This window comes from Capricornis sumatraensis, chromosome 5, assembly GCF_032405125.1.
Source record: "Capricornis sumatraensis isolate serow.1 chromosome 5, serow.2, whole genome shotgun sequence".
Classification (NCBI taxonomy): domain Eukaryota; kingdom Metazoa; phylum Chordata; class Mammalia; order Artiodactyla; family Bovidae; genus Capricornis; species Capricornis sumatraensis.
The window spans coordinates 95,380,802-95,402,931 of NC_091073.1; the positions used below are offsets into that span (position 1 = coordinate 95,380,802).

General features: G+C 38.6%; 1 protein-coding gene across 2 annotated transcripts in view; it reads right to left on the reverse strand.

Moving 5' to 3' along the window:
- Window positions 1–786: 786 nt before the first annotated feature.
- GRM8 (glutamate metabotropic receptor 8) overlaps window positions 787–22,130 on the reverse strand; it is an 860,517-nt gene continuing 839,173 nt past the window's right edge. The window contains exons 9-11 of one of the 2 annotated variants that reach the window (XM_068972686.1): window positions 7,523–7,780; window positions 2,818–2,835; window positions 787–861 (exon numbers count right to left, since the gene is read on the reverse strand). In XM_068972686.1, the coding sequence (XP_068828787.1) occupies window positions 787–861; window positions 2,818–2,835; window positions 7,523–7,780 (351 nt within the window). The remainder of the gene's footprint in view (window positions 862–2,817; window positions 2,836–7,522; window positions 7,781–22,130) is intronic. The other variant, XM_068972687.1, reaches the window with a different exon arrangement.

Below are 22,130 nucleotides of genomic sequence, written 5' to 3' on the forward strand. Positions count from 1 at the left end.
TCAGGAAAGAGGCAATTACTACGAAAAACTACCACATAAATCTTGAAATAGTCACAAACTCTTACACAAATAATTATTTTTGATATAGAAATAAAAAACAATCTTCTTCACATACAAGGACATGTACAAAAACACATTCCTCGAGGAAATAGTATTTTCTTGGCACATCAGGGCTTTTACAGCAGGAGTTAAATAACGGCAGAAGTGCCAACTGGAAAGAGTTTTCCCTGGCTTTAAAACTGGAACAAAACAACTCTCAACATTTGCAAAACATTCCTTTATTATTAGAAATAAATTATTTGTATAAAAAATTGCATGCGTCAACCATTGCATTTATTTTTAGCACAACCCAGGGCTTCAATCCGGTCAGCCATTACAAGAAACAGACTCATTGTCTTATACAAGTTGAACAATGTGGGACAGGAACGGGAGTTCTCACAATCACAGAAAAATACTTACAAGAATAACATCAGACAAGGTTTATTTCATATTTCAACAGCATTTGTTTTTGTTTTTGTTTTTTTCACAAGCTAACATTAGTTTCCTTTTGTGATTTTTTTTTTTTTAAACTGCTCATGAATAAGCAATACTTTAGCTTGACACTCATTGGTTGTATTGTATAAAACGGGTTTCTTCACTCCCTATTATTAATACTTTTGGCTTGTGGCTACTTTTTGTTTCTTACAAGATTGACTATTGATTTGATTGATTGTAGTCTACAGAGATCTCCAGGAGTGAGTGTTGGTGGTGTCACGTTCATTGTTTAAGATCGCATACCACATTTCTTCATACTGTATCATTTCCCTGTTTTAGATTGAATGATTGCTGTAGCTGATATATGTTGTCTTGGTGGAGGAAGCTGTTAAGACAAATTAAGACAAATTATAGTACAGGATAATACATCAGTTTGATAAAATGATCTTAAAATTCAAATCTTAAAGTGACTTTTTATGATATGCAGTCTTTAAAACATGTTATTTTAAACCACGTGGTAGGAATTCAACAGCTGTAGAAATAAAAAGCAGAATTTTTGATCTGTGAAACCACTAGTTTCATTTATAATATATACATTTAGCATAAAACTAAAAATATGAACACCTTGGTGTTTAATAAAGTTAGGTGAAATTCTATTTAATGTGTGTTTTGATTAACAGAGATTTACAGTGTAAAAAAATGAAAGGACAGATCAATTCTGTATCCTGAAAAATAAAAAAAGATTTTTTTTTTTTATAATCCACATTAAAGACATCAATTTTTTGAGCCTGCTTGATGACCAAAAAAGGGTCAGTCATTATAATTGGCTTCCCTGGTAGCTCAGACGGTAAAGCGTCTGCCTACAATGCAGGAGACCTGGGTTCCGTCCCTGGGTTGGGAAGATCCCCTGGAGAAGGAAATGGCAACCCACTCCAGTATTCTTGCCTGAAAAATCCCATGGACTGAGGATCCTGGTAGGCTACAGTCCATGGTATTGCAAAGAGTCGGACACGACTGAGTGACTTCACTTCACTTCATTATAATCAGTCATGCTTTCAGAGTGAATGTATCTTTTATTTAAATATAATACTTTTAAACTCTAAAAGTGAGTGCACTAAAATGTATTGCCAACACATATTTATGGATTGGTTTCATCAAAACGATACAAATGGAGATCTTTAAAAAATAAAGACTTGAAGAAGCAAATGAATATTTAAGTTTTCTGGTACCAGCTTACTGTGAAATAAAACCCATTATTGTAAGATTATTAAATAGGTATGAACAAGAAAATATTCTAAGTCAAATTGATATTTATACTTAAATTTCCAGAAATACAAGTCTAAATCCAGATAATTCCTTTGTGTTTTTGAAAGCTGAATCTCTGTTCTGAAATTCAAATGTGATGTTCTGTTTTTCAGTGGAATTCTGGAATGAATGAGAAAAAATAAGAAAAAATGCTAAACGTATATGTTTCACTTTGTTGTTTAGTCGCTAAGTTGTGTCTTATTCTTCTGCGACCCCCATGGATTGTAGCCCACCAGGCTTCTCTGTCCATGGGATTTCTCAGGCAAAAGTACTGGAGTAGGTTTGCATTTCCTTTGCCAGGGGATCTTCCTAACTCAGGGATCAAACCCTCATCTCCTGAACTGGCAGGCAAATTCCTTACCATGGAGCCACCAGGGAAGCCTCCGTATTTCACTACATAAATCCAATTCACAGTGAAACAGATTTTTTTTTTTTTAAGAGAATGATTTACTTTTGAACACTGAATAAGAAAATTGTAAAAGTTTCTTCTCTGAAATAATGGGTGATTACACTCATTCCATTTTAGTGTACATGAACTCTGCTAATTGACCAGATAATTTTTATCAGAGACCAGCATTACCTAAAGACCACAATCAGTAAAATTAAAGCAAGTAGCCCAGGATGTGCTAATTGTAGATGTTTTTGCTATTTTTATTTCCTTGACTAATACAAGCTTCATGCTAAAAACAGGTGGGATATATCTGCATATCTTTCTATAGTGCTCACATTAGATTATTATTGACGTGCAATTGAAAGGAAGTAGATCTTAGACTTGGTTTTAAATTGCATCCTCTTCTCTACAAAATGAGTGCAAAAACATCACTAAACCAGGTTACAGGGCCTCAGTTTCATCACTGGTCCACAATCCATAACATTGGGTTTTTGTGAGGACAGAGGCAGGGGAGATTTGTGGGGAAACAGCAGTTTTCTTAGAGAATCAATATGGAATGCTTTCTTTCTATTTACTCTTCTAAAAGCTAGGGTGTCTGTTCCATTTGGTTTGGTGTAAAATGGGACAGTGATTCTTATGGTCTTTATTTCTTTTTTTTTTTTTTTCTTGTTTGTATAATGTTATCATATCCCTCTAAATATTTTCTAAGAAAATAAAATCTATACTTCAGCTATGTTTTTGAAAGACTTTCAGATGGTCTTTGTTGATAAGATGAAGAAAAATTATGAGTTAAAAAAATGGCCCTGAAAGAAAAATACTCAACTTTTTGCCATATTCAGTATATTTAATAACTAAACATGTAAGAAATATTTATCAGATTTGAAGATAGGTAGAAAGAAAAATTATGGAAGTAACAGAAGAACAGTAACCAAAAGACCTTGATGAAGATGATATTCAGATGTTATTCAAGGATCATTCCAACTTTAAGACTCTAAACCTCTTTAGCAATTCATGTTTTATTTTTTTAGACTCTTAGAAGTGACCTCCAGAAAAAGATGGTAGAATTCTACTGAGAACTAAGACTATACTTTACAAAAGGAAAGTAATTGTAATTTTTTTTTATTAGAAAAGGGATGTAAGGCTCTGAACACGTCTGAATTTTAAGTCTTATCTTTTCTATTATTCAGAGACCAATCTAGACTTTGTGGGCCAGATCACTAGGGACAATGATATTGCACACAATAAAGCAAGTCATGTAAATATTTTTTGCAAGTCAGCACATATAAGGGCTTCCCAAGTGGCAGTAGTGGTAAAGAACATGCCTGCCAATGCAGGAGATGCAGGTTCCATCTCTGGATCTGGAAGATCCCCTGGAGAAGGAAATGGCAACCCATTCCAGTATTCTTGCCTGGGAAATCTCATGAACAGAGGAGCCTTGCGGGCTACAGTTCATGGGGCTGTTAAATTTGGATATGACTGAAGTGACTTAGCACATAGGTACGCACACACGCACTGCATATAAGGGCTACGTTAGGACTTCCTTGGAAGTCCAGTGGTTAAGACTCTGAGCTCCCAGTGCAGCGTGCATGAGTTCCATCCCTGGTCAGGGAATGAAGTGCCACACAGGGATTTGGCAGCGCATGGCCAAAAAAAAAAAAAAAAATTCTGTTTATAGCATTCTATAGCCTATTGTGTAATAATAGTGTGTCTAAAAACATGATGCACATGCCTTAACTAGATAAAAATATTGCTGAAAAATGCTAACCATCATCCAACAATGCAAGTTTCACACAAATGCTCAGTTTTTGAAAAAAAGAAAAAGAAAAAGAGGCAGTATCTGGGAAACACAATCAAGTGAAGCTCAATAGAAGGAGGTATGTCTGTGGATTTTCATGGCAGCAGTGGTACCTTTGCCTTCATTCCAGAAGTCTTACAGAACACAAAGGATTCAGAGATATACATATGAGCTAATGTAATACTTCTGATGATGAATATGCTTTGTGAAAATCAGGTTTGAATTCAGCAACAATGAATTTCCTGTGCACACACACTGGGTTTATAAGCCAGAGAAAGCGGATCTACCTCCAACAGCAGCTGTTCTCATGAATTATGCATGAACAGAGCTTAAGGACTACCATGTTACAACATTTGTTAATTGGGTACCGTTGATAAAATTCATATATATCAACTTTGTTCCTAAGTCTCTTTTCAGGAGAAGTTTTATGAAACAACACTTGACCTTTTTACATGTGAAATGTAGTATTCTGCAAATTCAATCATTAACATGGACTGGTTTGGTGTACCTTCCAGCTTCACATTCCTTTTATTTATTCTGTGTACCTTTAGAAGCTTTAAAACCTTATATGTATGATCAGAATTTCAGGCATTAACAAGTCATCTTTAAGATGAAATGGCTTAAGTATGAGGAATTTGTAGAGGTCTATCAATTTGAAGAAAAAATATTGCATGTATATCATAAATACACAGCTAATTTGAAAAAAAAATTCCAACTGTAGAACAATATCCATAATTATCAAATCCTTCACATATTAAAAATAGAGATGCTAAAACAATAGTTTTTGAATTTTGTCTTCTCTTTTCTATGACCCCGAGGCCAATTTATATTTTCAAGACAGCAATGATATATCTACCTTTACATAGTGATTTATAGTTTACAAAACACTATCCTGTATGTCATTGTCATGTCATGGTAGTGAGGTTGATTTATCAAAAGTCTGATAGCAGAAAATAAGAGAATCCAACAACATGGACACAGTCCCAGTGAATTAACCAGCCTGGGACTGATTGAGAAAGGGCTCCCTCAGTTTTGCAAGGAGGTATTTCAAATCCAAGGAGGTACAATACTAGTTACAGAGAATTTAATGGCAAGAGCTTTTTCAGTTTTCAATTATACTTTCAAAGACATAAAATGTTCTTATAGAAGAAAAATATTGCATTTAAGCTCTTCTTGAAGTTTTTGAGAGTTTGTGATTTTGGAAGACTTTTGACTCCATTCAAACATGTGGCAGACGGGATAGGCATCCACAGGGTCCATGGTTGCTAGTGGTCTAAGTAAGCAAAGGTTAATAGTGGTTACAGGAGTAGGATGGAAGAAGGATGTGTGGAGATTTCCTACACTCTTTTCTTGAATGTCTGAACTGTAATCACTTTAATTTATTCAACCCAAACCACTCCTGTAAAAGATGAAAACTACAAAGTACAGTTTAACCTTCTTTGAGGTCATAATTGACTTTATCTTGATTCACCTTATCTTAGCTTTCTGTCACCTTTCAAAAGTGAGCATTCGACTCCTCCAGAATATTATTGGATTACCCACCAGAGAGGCTCCACTTTTGTAATCTTTCATTCTTATTTCAGAAGAAATAGGGAAATGTACTCATGCTATGAAATTTCCATTTCAGCGTCAATAGAAAATAATAGAAGGAAAACAAAATGTGTTAGACTTATTTTTATGACATGGGATTAGTCTTTATCAACACCAGAAATTTTCCCTTCAGGGAACCAATTCATTTTTTAAAGGGGTGGAAAATGTTGATTATTTTTTTCCTTATTACGTTCCAGAGGTAAATCTAGGATAACTGATATTTACTTCACTGTATATTTGCTTGTTTCCATTTGCAGCCATACTATGTAAAGTTCTTTGGATTGCTGTTAAAAACCAAGTGCATCTATAGACTCTGGTGAGTCATACTGAGAGATGCCAGTGTTCAAACTGTATCACTGGCCATCCTACAATAGGTATTAACTTCCTGCACTGATGCTTTCAAGGCACGGAAGCACATCAAATTCTGCCCTCAAGTCACAAGCATTCTACTCTCATAGAATGCCTTTAAGAGTGGTTTTAGTACACCCTCTGCTAAGTGCCCAAATAGCTCCACTATCAGTCCATTCCCTACCTATAATCAGAGGTGGTTTTAACAATCTGATACCAAACCAACCCTTATTGTATCTTCTTTTGTACTTTTTTAAGGGTTCACATTTGCAGAAGGGTGAATAGATATATGGATAAATTTGATATTCATCTTCCTAGAGGATCTGGCTAATCATTCAGAAGTCTGATAGTAATTGAAGTCAGTAAGTTTAATTAATACATGCTAATTTAGTAAGGATAATTATGTATATAGGGCATTAAAGTAGACAGTGTTGTAGATTAAGTTGTTATAATAATTGAATCAGCTAAAATCAACTCAATCATCCCTGTATTTAATGTCAAATGTACAGAGAATAGGAGATATAGCCTCCTGGAAGAATCTGAGAGAGAATGTGTGTGTGTGTGTGTGTTTATATACATACTCTCACTGTATTCAACTTTCTGGTATTTTGCAATACATACTTTCAATTTTCTGTTCTTCAGTAGATACCAAGATGGACTTGAATAGTTCAGTTAAACTCTACTGGATTAGTTTGGTAATAGTGATTTGTTATGTGCTTCTTCAAGGATGAATATAGAGAAGAGGAAGATAGGTGAGGAAAGGAAAAGTGGAGGGGTGGTTGTAGTAGCAAGAGTCCTATTTTCAGGGTCATGAGGCTTTCAGAGAAGAACTCTATCTGAATATATATTAAGAATTAGAGAGATCAATGAAAGCCAGAGAAGGGGATCACTTTGGGGAAACAAATATAAACTATGACTGAACCTAACATGTTGGCTAAATAATTTTCTCCTTTCCCTAAATACCTAAATAGCATATTGTCTACTTGTGTAAGGGGCTTCCCTGATGGCTCAGTGGGTCAAGAATCTGCCTGGAAAGCAGGAGACACAGGTTTGATCCCTAGGTTGGGAAGATCCCCTGGAGGAGGGCATGGCAACCTGCTCCAGCATTCTTGCCTAAAGAATCCCATGGACAGAGGAGCCTGGCGGGCTACAGTCCATGGGGTCACAAAGAGTTGAAAACAACTGAAGCAACTCAGCACACACACGTGCTATTTGCGTAAGATCTTTGGTAACATGCTCCATAAATACTAGTTAACTGCTAATTCTATGAAGAGCAACCCATATTGAACTAACAACAATTGGAGAATGAATACTAAAAGATAATTTTATAAATGGAGCCTAGTTCCAAGCTTCAAGCTCTGTGATGCTTCACAAGAGAGACTTGAGCGTCACCCTTTGTGAAAGAGAATTTGTGTCTATGTTCATGCTCTGGAGAGGAGACACTTGCACTGAAATCCTTTGGTTCTAACCAAATGGTTCTAACTACTGTGATGGTCTCATGGTGTGTGGATAGCACCATGCCCTTGGAACCATGTTGTACAGTCCCCAAGACCAGTAGAAGAATGTTCAACGTACATCTATCAGGAAGTGTTCCCGCTCTTGACCATCGGAAAGTCTACGGATGACTTACTGTTGGTTTCAAGACTCTCACAGAGTTCGCTTTTCACCTCGCCATTTGGTCTGTCATTGCCTTTTTGGATCAGTTTGCTTTGCATGGTGGCAGCGGTCACCACAGCCTTGAAGCTCCTCTTGCGTTTTTGAACATTCTGCTCTGGATGAAAAATTATAATATAAACCTTGGGCATATACAGCATGCCTAGAGACACCGAAGCACTTAAACTCATGGAGACTGTGAGTGTTGTTGTCTGGATGTACATCTGAGGAAGGAAAAAAAAAAGGAATCAATGTTGGTAAGCCTGATCTAAGATACAGCAAATAACACAATCATTTTCTGAAATTGTTTCAGTTTCTCTTCTAAAAGGTCCTTATTAAAATTACCCTTACTTATAGTCAAACATTCCTTTATCCCCACCCACACATGTGGATAAAGTTGTATTATTGATAAAGCCCAATTCCTTAAAACAGACCAAAAAACAAGTAGGCTGATAGAGCTTAATTTCCTGTTTAGATTGTAATTAACCATATATAAGGAAGGAAACAAAACTAGTCTAGCAAAAAATTAACACTTTATGTCACACAAACCGTCTTCAGGGGGGTATCCCAGGGTCAAACGTTATCCTTTAAACAATAAACTTAACCTAGAAGGTAAATTATATACAGTAGAAATAGACCGGGAGTGAAATAGTCCATAACATCACTCTTTCACACCATTGCTTGAATAATGCTAGTGTTTGCATCTACACATAATGACTTAAGTCGAGCTTCCAAACCTGATAAATCACAAGCATGCCATAAGGGCTTGATTTTTTGAACAGCCTCTCCCACCCAGAGATAATTAGGAGGGGGTTCTAGACGACAGCATCAGATCCAAATGTGCGTGGGTGCTTTTAGAAAATAACGAAAGACTTCCTTCTTCCAGGATTGAAATATGCCCTTTGGGGATGGGTCCTGACATCTGCATTTTGAGAATTCTCCCTGTGTGTTCATTTTTTATCCTTATTTCTCTGAAATTGACTGCTTTGGTGCTTACAAAGAGAAGGCCCTCTGGAAGATTTTTCTTCCTGCAATCTAGAGGTTAATGAGCTGAAAAAGTCAAGCATAAAATCATTGCTTTTGGCTTTTTCATTTTGTTATGAAAACAGACATGATAGTATTTTAATCTCTTCTCTTCCCCAGTATTATTGAGGTATAATCAAAAAATAGAAATTCTATATATTTAAGTATAGAACTTGATATTTTGCTGAACATATTATGAAATTATCTCAATCAAGTTAATTAATGTATCCATTACAGTTACCATTATTTCCATTCATTCTTTTTTTTTTTTTTAATTTGGCTACATCAGATATTAGTTGCAGCTCTGTGGCTCTTCACTGGAGTACATGGCTGTGGTTGCCAACAACATGTGGGATATTAGTTCCATAACCAAGGATCAAACCCATATCCCATGCATTGAAAGTCAGATTCTTAATCACTGGATCACCAGAGAAGATTCTTATTCATTCTTTTTATTTTATTTTACTTTTTGGTGAGAATATTTAAGCAAATTTCTTAGCAAATTTCAAGTGTATGCAATTCAGTAATTTTACTATAGTCACATATTCATCTTGCATTACTGGAAGTTCATACGTTTTGAACGGTATCTCCTCAGTTCCCCTTCCCGCTGCCCTTGGTAACCACAGTTCTGCTCTCTGCTTCTATGAGTCTGCCTATTTAAAATATTTAGGCTATTTTAGAGCCAACTAATTGGAAAAGACCCTGATGCTGGAAAGATTGAGGGCAGGAGGAAAAGGGGGCAACAGAGGATGAGATGGTTGAATGCCATCATCGACTCAATGACATGAGTTTGAGCAAACATCAGGAGATAGTGAAAGACAGGGAAGCCTGGTGTGCTACAGTCCCTGGGGTCACCAAGAAGTGGACACAACTGAGTGACTGAACAATGATTTTAGGTTCCACATGTGAGTGAAATCATGTGGCATTTCTGGGTAATTTTCCCTTAGAATAATGTCCTCCAGGTTCATCCATGTTGCCACAAATGTCAAGATTTCCTTTTTTTTTTTTTTTGAGAGTCAGTAATATTCTATCATATGAATATATCACATCTTTAAAAATAAAAACCTTTGATTTACTAACATTTTTCATTTCTTCAGCTCAAAAGATAATTTTTCCCAAATAAGTTGGAATATTGAGGCTACAAAGTAGCCATGTTTTAAGATTATGAAGAGATCCCTTGATCATTTACTTGATCTTCATTAATCTGTTCACGTGTAATGATACCTATGAAAACATAAAGTTGTCAGATTGCATCTGGTAATCCCCAGGACCCATGCAAATTGTGTCCTTTTTAATAAAGCCTCAAAATACATATACCTTCAAGGATAAATACTTGAATCAACCTATGGCTGCCTTTTTCCAGGGGAGACTGTTTCTATTAACAGATGACAAAGCCTTGAATAAGGCACTGTCCAACCTGTGAAGAAAACTTTAGACACCACTAAAGAGGCTGTCCTTGTCAGAGAAATCATATCCTGTGGATTACTGAGTTTAAGTTCAGTTTATCTACCACTAAAGCTGCTCTTTGCTTAAAACCCTATCATGAGTGTGGGAATACTCATCAAGTAGAGATATTTAGGATTGGCTTCTTTCAAATTTCCCCTTCTCCAGGAAGTCTTTCATGATAAATCTTAATTATATTGTCCTTATTTTACTTCTAAGCACTAATGCATTGAAAAATAAATACAGTGGAGCACTTGCTAATGTGTTACTATATAATTATAGTCATTTATGTAAACTTTGTAATAATTCATATAAAACATACAAATAGACTATAAACTTCCTTAGGATATGTAATCAACATTTTTCCTTATATATCTCTAAAAATTACATAATAATTAATTAGATACCACTCATAAAACAGAAATTACATAATAATTACACATTAATTCTGTAATAATAATAAGAAATTACATAATAATTATATACGTAATATAATTACATAATAATTACTTGGAGAAGGAAATGGCAAGCTACTCCAGTATTCTTGCCTAGAGAATCCCATGGACAGAGGAGCCTGATGGGTTACAGTCCATAGGGTCACAAAGAGTCAAGACATGACATAGCAACTAAACAACAATAATTACTTAGATACCACTCATTATTTTCAAGTATATGAAGATCTTCAAGAATCCCTGATTTATACAAATAATATAAAATATGTTTTCTATATATTCCACTCTGTGAAATGGACATTGAGATTGATGACGTTTTAAATGAGAAACACAAAATAATGAGATGTGAATCCAGATTATATAGGTTGGGCTATGCATGTGCATGTGCATGCTAAGTCACTTCAGTCATGTCCTACTGCTTGTGACCCCATGGACTGTAGCCCACCAGGCTCCTCTGTAAGTGGGATTTGCAGGCAAGAATACTGGAGTGGGAGGCCAGCTTCAATACAGGCATCATGAAAACACATCCCTCAGCAAAGTGATAAATTAATACATGTCATGACCTCTTAGGCTCAGTTCAGTTCAGTCGCTCGGTCGTGTCCAACTCTTTGCAACACCATGGACTGCAGAATGCCAGGCTTCCCTCTCTATCACCAACTCCAGGAGCTTACTCAGACTCATGTCCATTGAGTCAATGATGCCATCCAGCCATCTCATCCTCTGTCATTCTCTTCTCCTCCTGCCTTCAATCTTGCCTAGCATCAGGGTCTTTTCCAATGAGTCAGTTCTCAGGTGGCCAAAGTGAATATTCAGGACTGATTTCCTTTAGAATTGATTGGTTTGATCTCCTTGCACTCCAAGGGACCCTCAAGAGTCTTCTCCAACACCACAGTTCAAAAGCATCAATTCTTTGGTGCTCAACTTCCTTTATAGTCCAACTTTCACATCCATACATGACCACTGGAAAAACCATTGCTTTGACTAGGCTACCTGCCAACAAGTGAAAACCCATATTATATTTGAGAGAACTACACAGTGGAAGTAAGAAATAGATTTAAGGGACTAGACTGATAGACAGAGTGCCTGATGAACTATGGACAGAGGTTCATGACATTGTACAGGAGACAGGAATCAAGACCATCCCCAAGAAAAAGAAATGCAAAAAAGCAAAACGGCTATCTGAGGAGGCATTACAAATAGCTCTGAAAAGAAGGGAAGTGAAAAGCAAAGGAGGAAAGGAAAGATATACCCATATGAATGCAGAGTTTCCAAAGAATAGCAAGGAGAAATAAGAATGCTTCCTCAGTGATCAATGCAAGGAAATAGAGGAAAATAATAGAATGGGAAAGACTAGAGAGCTCTTCAAGAAAATTAGAGATACCAAAGGAACATTTCATACAAAGATGGGCTCAATAAAGGACAGAAATGGTAGCAACCTAATAGAAGCAGAAGATATTAAGAAGAGGTGGCAAGAATACACAGAAGAACTGTACAAAAAAGATCTTCATGACACAGATAATCACGATGGTGTGATCACTCACCTAGAGCCAGACATCCTGGAATGTGAAGTCAAACGGGCCTTAGGAAGCATCACTACGAAGAAAGCTAGTGGAGGTGATGGAATTCGAGTGGAGCTCTTTCAAATCCTGAAAGATGATGCTCTGAAAGTGCTGCACTCAATATGCCAGCAAATTTGGAGAACTCAGCAGTGGCCACAGGACTGGAAAAGATCAGTTTTCATTCCAATCCCAAAGAAAGGTAATGCCAAAGAATACTCAAACTACTGCACAATTGCACTCATCTCACATGCTAGTAAAGTAATGCTTAAAATTCTCTAAGACAGGCTTCAGCAATATGTGAACCATGAACTTCCAGATGTCCAAGCTGGTTTTAGAAAAGGCAGAGGGACCAGAGATCAAATTGCCAACATCCACTGGATCATGGAAAAAGCAAGAGAGTTCCAGAAAAACATCTATTTCTGCTTTATTGACTATGCCAAAGCCTTTAACTGTGTGGATCACAATAAACTGTGGAAAATTCTTCAACAGATGGCAATATCAGACCACCTGACATGCCTCTTGAGAAACCTGTATGCAGGTCAGGAAGCAACAAAGAACTGGACATGGAACAACAGACTGGTTCCAAATAGGAAAAGGAGGACGTCAAGGCTGTATATTGTCACCCCGCTTATTTAACTTATATGCAGAGTACATCATGAGAAACACTGGGCTGGAAGAAACACAAGCTGGAATCAAGATTGCCGGGAGAAATATCAATAACCTCAGATATGCAGATGACACCACCCTTATGGCAGAAAGTGAAGAGGAACTAAAAAGCCTGATGATGAAAGTGAAAGAGGAGAGTGAAAAAGCTGGCTTAAAGCTCAACATTCAGAAAATGAAGATCATGGCATCTGGTCCCATCACTTCATGGGAAATAGATGGGGAAACAGTGGAAACAGTGTCAGACTTTATTTTGGGGGGCTCCAAAATCACTGCAGATGGTGACTGCAGCCATGAAATTAAAAGACGCTTACTCCTTGGAAGAAAAGTCATGACCAACCTAGGTAGCATACTCAAAGGCAGAGACATTACTTTGCTGACTAAGGTTCATCTAGTCAAGGCTGTGGTTTTTCCTGTGGTTATGTGTGGATGTGAGAGTTGGACTGTGAAGAAAGCTGAGTGCCAAAGAATCGATGTGTTTGAACTGTGGTGTTGGAGAAGACTCTTGAGAGTCCCTTGGACTGAAAGGAGATCCAACCGGTCCATTCTGAAGGAGATCACCCCTGGGATTTCTTTGGAAGGAATGATGCTAAAGCTGAAACTCCAGTACTTTGGACACCTCATGAGAAGAGTTGACACACCGGAAAACACTCTGAGGCTGGGAGGGATTGGGGGCAGGAGGAGAAGGGGACGACCGAGTTGGCTGGATGGCATCACTGACTCGATGGACGTGAATCTGAGTGAACTCCTAGAGTTGGTGATGGACAGGGAAGCCTGGCGTGCTGCGATTCATGGGGTTGCAAAGAGTCGGACACGACTGAATGACTGAACTGAATTGAACTACTACATAAAAACCATTTATACCAAAATCATACCCTAAAATCTAAAACCTTATGATGGCTAAGTCTTTGTTAACAGGATTTTAGACTGTGAGTAGACTGAGTTTTTGAACTTCATATTTGAATATGTATTGAAATAAAATGACTATATATTATAACCTCAGTGAAAGCAAAATAAGCAAAGAAATAAAATGCCACCACCTACTGTCATTCTAGAGATGCTAATGTTAGCACCATTGATGATAGGACTTTTAGTATCTTCCATATTTTGGAAGAAATGGAAAGATTACATTAAAGGATTGATGTTTCCAAAAATCTCCTGGATTTCTTTTATACCTGTTGAATAGTCTAATTATTTGAGTCATGTAAGGAAGGAACATGATCAAGCAGACCTAAAATTGAATTCCAGCACCAGTGCTTATGATTTATAATTTTTTTTTTAAGATATAGAGATTTACAGAGAAACTCCACAGTTGCCTTCTGGGTGGTAAAATTCCCTAGTCGACCCACCAGGTGAAAATAAAACATCCCTGGCAACTGAACAGTTGTGAGATCTTGTTCTCCTCTCTGACCTTTAGTTTCTTACCTATGAAATGGAAGAAATTAACACTTTTCTCATAGAAGGATTATAGGTATAATGGCATGGTAGTAGTTTAGTCGCTAAGTAGTGCCTGACTCTCGCCTGCCAGGCTCCTCTGCCCATGGGATTTTCCAGGTCAGAATACTGGAATGGGTTTCCATTTCCTTCTCCAGGGGATCTTCCCGACCCAAAGATCAAACTCATGTCTCCTGCTTGGCAGGCAGGTTCTTTATTACTGAGCCACCAAAATGGAGAAAAATAGTACTTTTTCATAGAAAGGTTACAGATGAAATGACATAATTTTTATAAAATGACTCAAAGGCAGAAAAGAGTAGTAGCTCAACAAAGATTATTTGCCCTACAACTTTGACTCTAAAAGGCTGCCAACAAAGCATACTTCCAGGAATATAGAAGAGAGTGGTCTATGAGTCAGTTATCCAGAGTAGACAGTTTAATGAAGAGCTGACAGCCGTGCTCTGACTTTATGATATAAAGGAAAGTGCTTCTGGATTCGTACTTCAAAGTAGTCAGAACAAAATTTTTCCTCAAAGTAAACTCCTATTTGCCGAAAGGGAGTAGAATAGTGTACTGGCTTTCTATATCAAAGTTACAGCTCACCAGAATATCCTAACTATATTAGGAGGGAACTATATTCAACTCCCTATAACCAACATAAATCCATTGAGAAATGCTGACAGTGGTACTGTATATGTTAATGTAACCTTCTTCTTTCCATCCTTCTTCTATGCCCCACCTTCTGCCCCCTATCACTCCAAGATACTAGTACTTGGAGGAAGGGGAGTGTCTTTTCTATTATGTCTACTGATAGCCTGTCACTCCCCTCTGCCTCTAATGACCCCTGGACATTTTGAATCTGAAACAATCAGATGCACTGAAACAGATTTAAATGATGTCTAGCTAAGTCAGGGAGGAGATGGCACAATAGAGCGTATTAACATGGTGTCTTTTCTGGGACCTATTACAGATTCTTCTTCATTCTCTGCAGGAGTCACATGTGCACATCCAGGATCTACTCAGTGTAGGTCGTGACCTGGAATCACTAAAGACTACAGGAAGAGTAAGGAGGGAAGAGATTATATTACTTCAGGAGACAGGTCAGTTTTCAACCCTTTCAACCAGCTGTCTGCACACAGAACTCTACAGATATCCAAGCTGGTAAGTTTTCAACTCCTAAGTAACTAAGGTAACCTATTATGAAGTCTAACACCCCAGATGGGTTTGTGCCATTTGATAAGAAACAGATTATTTATTCCTCAATATTTCTGCCTTGCCCTGGATGGTTTCATCTCACTTTCTGCCAGCTAGCCAGGTCCTATTTGGCTGCCTCACACACAGTCTGACCAGTGAGAAAGCTACGTTTATGTTTAAAGCCTGCCTTTCTCTACCCCTGTTATCTACTCCCTCATCTGTGTGCCCACCAAAGTGACACCTGTATTCATAAAGGATTTTTCTTCTGCTTTTCAGAAAGGCTTTGGTCAGTGGACTAAGATAGTCATTCATTACTATAAGTGATTAAAATAATTTTTTTTTAAAGATAGAGAAGCGTATAGAGAAACTCTGGAGTTGTCTTGTGAGTGATAAAAGCCTCAAATCAACCTAACATGCAACAGTCCAAGCTAATCAAAACTCTCCGAACAACTGGACATAGCAGACACTGGGGCAATGACCCAGTTCTTTGGGCTGGCCCTGAGTACCGATGAACCATCCCAAGTCCATATTAATCATTTGATCATTGTTTCTGTTTCATTTAGTTCAAATACCTTGCTGGCATCTCCTAAGTCAGTTCTGAGAGAGCCTCCTTATTCTCTCTAACACAACTAACATAATTACCTTGAGGTATCACAGGCCTCGGGGGTTCCAAGGTGGCTCAGTGGTGATGAATATGCCTGCTAATATGGAAGACAACAGGTTCAATCCCTGGGAGGGGAAGACCTCCTGGAGGAGGAAATGGTAACCCACTCCAGTATTCTTGGTGGAAAAAATCCATGGACAGAGAAGCCTGGTGGGTATAGTCTATGGGGTCGCAAAGAGTCAGACACAATTGAGCATGCATGCATCCTAGACCTCAGTCCATGGATATTTATCTCTATCTCTCTGTCTATCTATTTATCTATTGGACCAGCTTTCCAGGTATACTGTCTGTACTCAGACTCCTTCACTAGGAAAGACATCATGTTAAGTCACTTCAGTTGTGTCTGACTCTTTGTGACCCCATAGAATGTAGCCCACCAGGTTCCTCTGTCCATGGGATTCTCCAGGCAAGAAGGCCGTAGTGGATTGCCATTCCTTTCTCCGTGGATCTCCCCAACACAGGGATCAAACCCATGTCTCTCATATCTCCTGCATTGGCAGCCTGGTTCTTTACCACAGGTGCCACCTGGGAATGGCATCATAATTGGTTTCATGTTCTTCTGTCACTGTTTCGAGATCTTAAATAATTTCTGAATGAGGAAGCCTGCCATTTCCATTTTTCAGTGGACCTCACATGTTATTCAGGTAGCCCTGCCTTACAAACTATCTAAGTCCTGACCAATTTAAGGCAGGAGGAGAAGGGGAGACAGAGGATGAGATGGTTGGATGGCATCACTGACTCAATGGACGTGAGTCTGAGCAAGCTCTGGGAGTTGGTGATGGACAGGGAAGCCTGGCATGCTGCAGTCCATGGGGTCACAGAGTTGGACATGACTGAATGACTGAACTGAACTGAATTTCAGGACCTCCCTAGGAAGCTCAGCTGCCCTTCTAGGTAGCATACCCCACCCCCTTGTATATCTGATATATGATACAAGACTAACAAGCATCTTCATCCTATCATCACTCCTAAACTACTTCTTCCAATGGTTTCCTCATCTTAATTCCAACTCACCAATTGTTCTTGACTCCTCTCTTATGCTTCTCCTCTCAATATGATTGAATCCTGTTGATTCCACTTTCAGGATCTGTACAGGATAATTTTCTACTTACCCCTCTTGTACTGCATTGGTCCTAGCCAGGATCCTCTCTCATTTGGATTTTCAGTATAGATGTCCTGCTGATGGACTTCCCTGGTGATTCAGTGGATAAGAATCCACTTGCCAGTGCAAGGGACATAAGTTTGACCCCTGATCCAGAAAGATTCCCCATGCTGCAGAGCAACTGAGCCTGCAAAGCTGCACCTACTGAGCCCACATGCCCAGGAGCCTGTGCTCCACAACAAGAGAAGCCACTGAAATGAGAAGCCTGTGCACTGCAATGAAGAGTAGCCCCCACTCACTGCAACTAGAGAAAGCATGTGCACAGCAAGAAAGACCCAGCACAACCACAAATAAGTAAATAAATAATAAATTGTTATTTTTTACAAAAAGATGTCCTGTTGACATCTACACATCTCTTCTGCTCTTGTTCTCTTCTTTCTGACCACCTGACTGATTTTCAACACAGCAGCTAGAATAATCCCATCATTCACTAATCAGAATAGGTCAGCCTTACTCTCAAAACTCTATAATGATTCCTCATTGATGGTGTCCCCACAATGGCCTACAAGGGCCTCTGAACTGATTGCCCTTACTCTTCCCCTCATTCATTCTTGCCCCACCATTCTGGCCTCTTGGCTAATCTTAAAACACATCAAGCACGCTTCTGCTTTGAGCCTTCTAAATTTGATGCCTGCCCCTTTACTTCCTTTAGGAACTGAACTATTCTTTCCCAGTGAATCCTTTCCTAAACATAAAGTTAAAGACTGTAACCCTCACCCCTTCACCAGCTTTTACTTTCCCAGCTTTATTTCACTCATCAGTATCTAACATTTTCTAGCACAAAAGTCTATATATTTTACTAATTATATATTGCCTTTTCCCCTTAACTGGAATAAAAATTCCATGAGTCCAGGGATGTTGATGTATTTTATTCACTGCTATAAATGACACCTAGAACACTGCCTGAATACCTGAATTTTCTGCATTTTTTAAGGCATTCTTACTCTTGACTTTGACTTTTAAGGGAAATAACCCGTGGGGACTTCCCTAGTGGCACAGTGGATAAGAATCCACCTGCCAATTCAGGGAACATAGGTTCAATCCCTGGTCCTAGAGAACTGAACGTGACACGCAGCAACTAAACCCATGTGCCACAACTACTGAACCCATCTGCTGCAGCAACTCAAGCCTGCGTGCCTGGAGCCCGAGCTCCGCAACATAAGAAGCCACTGCAATGAGAAGCCTGTGCAGCACAATGAGCAGCAGCCCCCACTCACTGCAACTAGAGAAAGCCTACGCACAGCAACAGAGACCTAGTGCAACCAAAGATTAAATAAATACATGAAGAATTCCTTACAAGGAAATAACTCATGCAATTTCAACAGGAAAAATGACATCAGACTCTAAAGCTAGAAAATATATGAAAATGTGAGGGCCCTGTTTCCTTCAGATCAGTACCTAGGTTAGGACAGAAACTATTGCATATATAAACATGATGATTTCTTAATTTATTTTTTAAAAATTTATCCAGTTTTTTGGCTGTATCAGGTCTTGGTTGGGCATGTGGGGTCTTTAGTTGCACCATGTGGGATATAGTTCCCTGACTGGAGATTGAATCCAGGTCCTGCATTGGGAGCATGGTCTTAGCCACTATACCACCAGGGAAGTCCCAAGATGCTCTTTTAAACTGTAAGACAACTCAAAGTCAGCGTTCTCCACAGTTTTAAAACATTTATTTGTTGGAGGCCAATTACTTTACAATATTGTGGTGGTTTTTTGCTAATCATTAATATGAATCAGCCATGGGTGCACGTGTCCCACCATCCTGGACCCCTCTCTCACCTCCCTCCTCACCCCGTCCCTCCAGGTTGTCCCAGAGCACCAGCTTTGAGTGCCCTGCTTCATACAATGAACTTGCATTGGTGATCTAGTTCACATATGGTAATATACATGTTTCAATGCTATTCTCTCATATCGTCCCACCCTCGCCTTCTCCCACAAAGTCCAAAAGTCTGTTCTTTACATCTGTGTCTCTTTTGCTGTCTTGCATGTAGCATCAGGGCAGAGAAACTTTGGGCTCAGCTCTACATCCCTCCCCAACTTAAGAAAAGTACAACTGAGAGTAAGGCACTCTCACCAGTTATAAACACCCACAGACTTAAAGATTTAAGGAGACAGTGTACATAAAGTATTGGCACCTGGAACATGAAAGTGAAATTCACTCAGGCGTGTCCAACTCTGTGACCTATGGACTATGCTGCTGCTAAGAAGTTGCTTCAGTTGTGTCTGACTCTGTGCAACCCCAGAGACGGCAGCCTACCAGGCTCCTCTGTCCCTGGGATTCTCCAGGCAAGAACACTGGAGTGGGTTGCCATTTCCTTCTCCAGTGCATGAGAGTGAAAAGTGAAAGTGAAGTTACTCAGTCATGTCCAACTCTTCATGATCCAGTGGACTGGAGCCCACCAGGCTCCTCCGTCCAGGGGATTTTCCAGGCAAGAGTACTGGAGTGGGGTGCCATTGCCTTCTCCAATGGCCTATACAGTCCATGGAATTTTCCAGGCCAGAAGACTGGAGTGGGTAGCCTTTTCTTTCTCTAGGGGATCTTCCCAACCCAATGATCAAACCCAGGTCTCCCACATTGCAGGTGATTCTTTACCAACTGAGCCACAGAGAGGCTCAAGAATACTGGACTGTGTAGCCTATTCCTTCTTCTGACTCAGGAATCGAACTAGGGTCTCCTGCATTGCAGGCAGATTCTTTACCAACTATCAGGGAAGCCTAATGTTGTTATTACTTAGACTTGCTTCTATTCTCCATGGATTTTCCTTTTAACAAGGAACACACACACATACAAATATAGGTGTGAAATGTTTGTTCATAAGGAAGCAGTTTTTATATTTGTGGGAAACACATTCAAAGAGTCATAGTCTAGTTTCATTTTGGGAAAAATCACCATCCTGAGTGCTGTGTCTCTCTTGTCAGGTAGAAATCGTAGGCTTGCTAACCTACCAACAGGTCAGAGACATTACACTGTGTTTTCATTAGTGGAGATGGAGATGGGTTTGCTCTGATCCATTTGCTGTCTCCCTTTCGTCCTCTTTCGGCCAGGACACATGTTAGTGAAATGAAGAGTCAAACCAAAGGGCAAAGACGATGGACACAGAACTGGGCTGGTTCACTTGTGAGGTCTGAATCCTTAACCTTGGCCTTATTGGTGGAAATCAGCTTCAGGGAATGGTAAAACATCTGCCAACAAGTGAACCATCAGATTTCCTAAGGGTAGCGAAAAACAAGTGTGGGGAAGCTCAAGATCTTCTAAAGAAGGCAGAGCTGGTAATAAGCTTAAAATGAGTATTTACAATTAAATATAAATGATATTTAATATCTGGATCAGTAAACAAACTTTTTATTAAAGCCTGATAGACATTTCTTAAGGTAGATGCTTTAAGGTAGAGTATTATTAAATAAAATGTAGACTTTAGTTTTCAACTATTCTCTATAAGTAATACTTAGAGAAACATAATAAAAAATTCTCTCAAACAATGGTGCTACATTTTTGACTGTGACATTTGCAAATAAGTATAAAGCATCTGCTTGCTGAGTGTTTATAGGTTCCTCCTTTACAGGTTTTTTTTTTTTTTTCTCTGTTTCCCTCCATAGACTCCTGCTTCCATGCTGCCTTTTAGCCCTTTCTCATTTTTCAACAGCATGGGCAAAAACAAGAATAAGAGTAATGGAGACACATTTAATTATCATGACTTTAACACTATCCATTTGAATGTGTGCATGCATGCTCAGTTACATCCAGCTCTTTGCAACCCCATAGACTGTAGCCACCAGGCTCTTCTGTCCATGGGATTTCCCAAGCAAGAATACCGAAGTGGGTTGCTATTTCCTTCTCGAGGGGATCTTCCTGATGCAGGGATTGAACTTGTGTCTCTTATGTCTCCTGCATTGGCAGGCAGGTTCTTTACCACTAGAGCCACCTGGGAAATCCCATGTATTTGAATAGATACAAAATATAATAAATGGAATGTTTATACAAAGAGAACAAATAAAAGTTTAAATTTGTTTTATAAAGAAGCAAAGGAGAAGAAACAATTATTGAGAGAACAAAATTTACCTCGGTACCGTGTGATCACACACACACACAGACACACACGCACACACGCACACACACATAGATGACCCCCAAATTAGGATGGTTAGATTTGGAATTTTTTGACTTTATGATAGTGTAAAGTGATAGCCAATAAGCAGAAGCCATACTTCAAATGCTGACTTTGGATCTTGTCCAGGGCTTATGCTGGGTGGTTTGGACACTTTCTTGTGATTCTGGAGGATGGCATCGCCACAGCGTCCAGTCATCTATCTGATCAGGAAGGTAAACTGGTACACTTACAACCATTCTGTACCCACACAACCACTGTGTTTCTTGCTTTCAGTACTGCGTTCAGCAAATTATATGAAACCTTTAATACTGTATTTTAAAATGGGCTTTGTGTTAGATTTTGCCCAAATGTAGGCTGAGGTGTTAATGATATTTGACAGGCTAGGTGTGTTAAATGTATTTTGGCTTACAATATTTTCAATTTATGATGGGTTTATTGGGCTGTAACTCCATAGTTAGCTGAGGAAAAATATATAATCTACCTATTATATATATATATATATATATACACATATATATATAATCTATATATATTTCTGTATCTTTCTATATCTATCTATTTATCTATCATCTATCTATCATTATCCTATAGTTATCATTGTCTGGAGATGGAAGTTTTGCTAGAATTTAAATTTCAGGGGATACTTATTATACAGATTGTATTATTAAAGGAAATTTGATAGCATTATAGAAATGGTTTCAAACATAGTTTTCTAAAACTAATCATTGTTCAACTAGACACTTTCTATGTAACACTTTCTAGAGCCGAAAGAACTGAAGCAGTACCTCAGCATGGAGACATAAGATGTTATAGAAATACGATTTTCTTTCCCTTGTGATATTACTAAATGCAGGAAGAACTAGGAGCA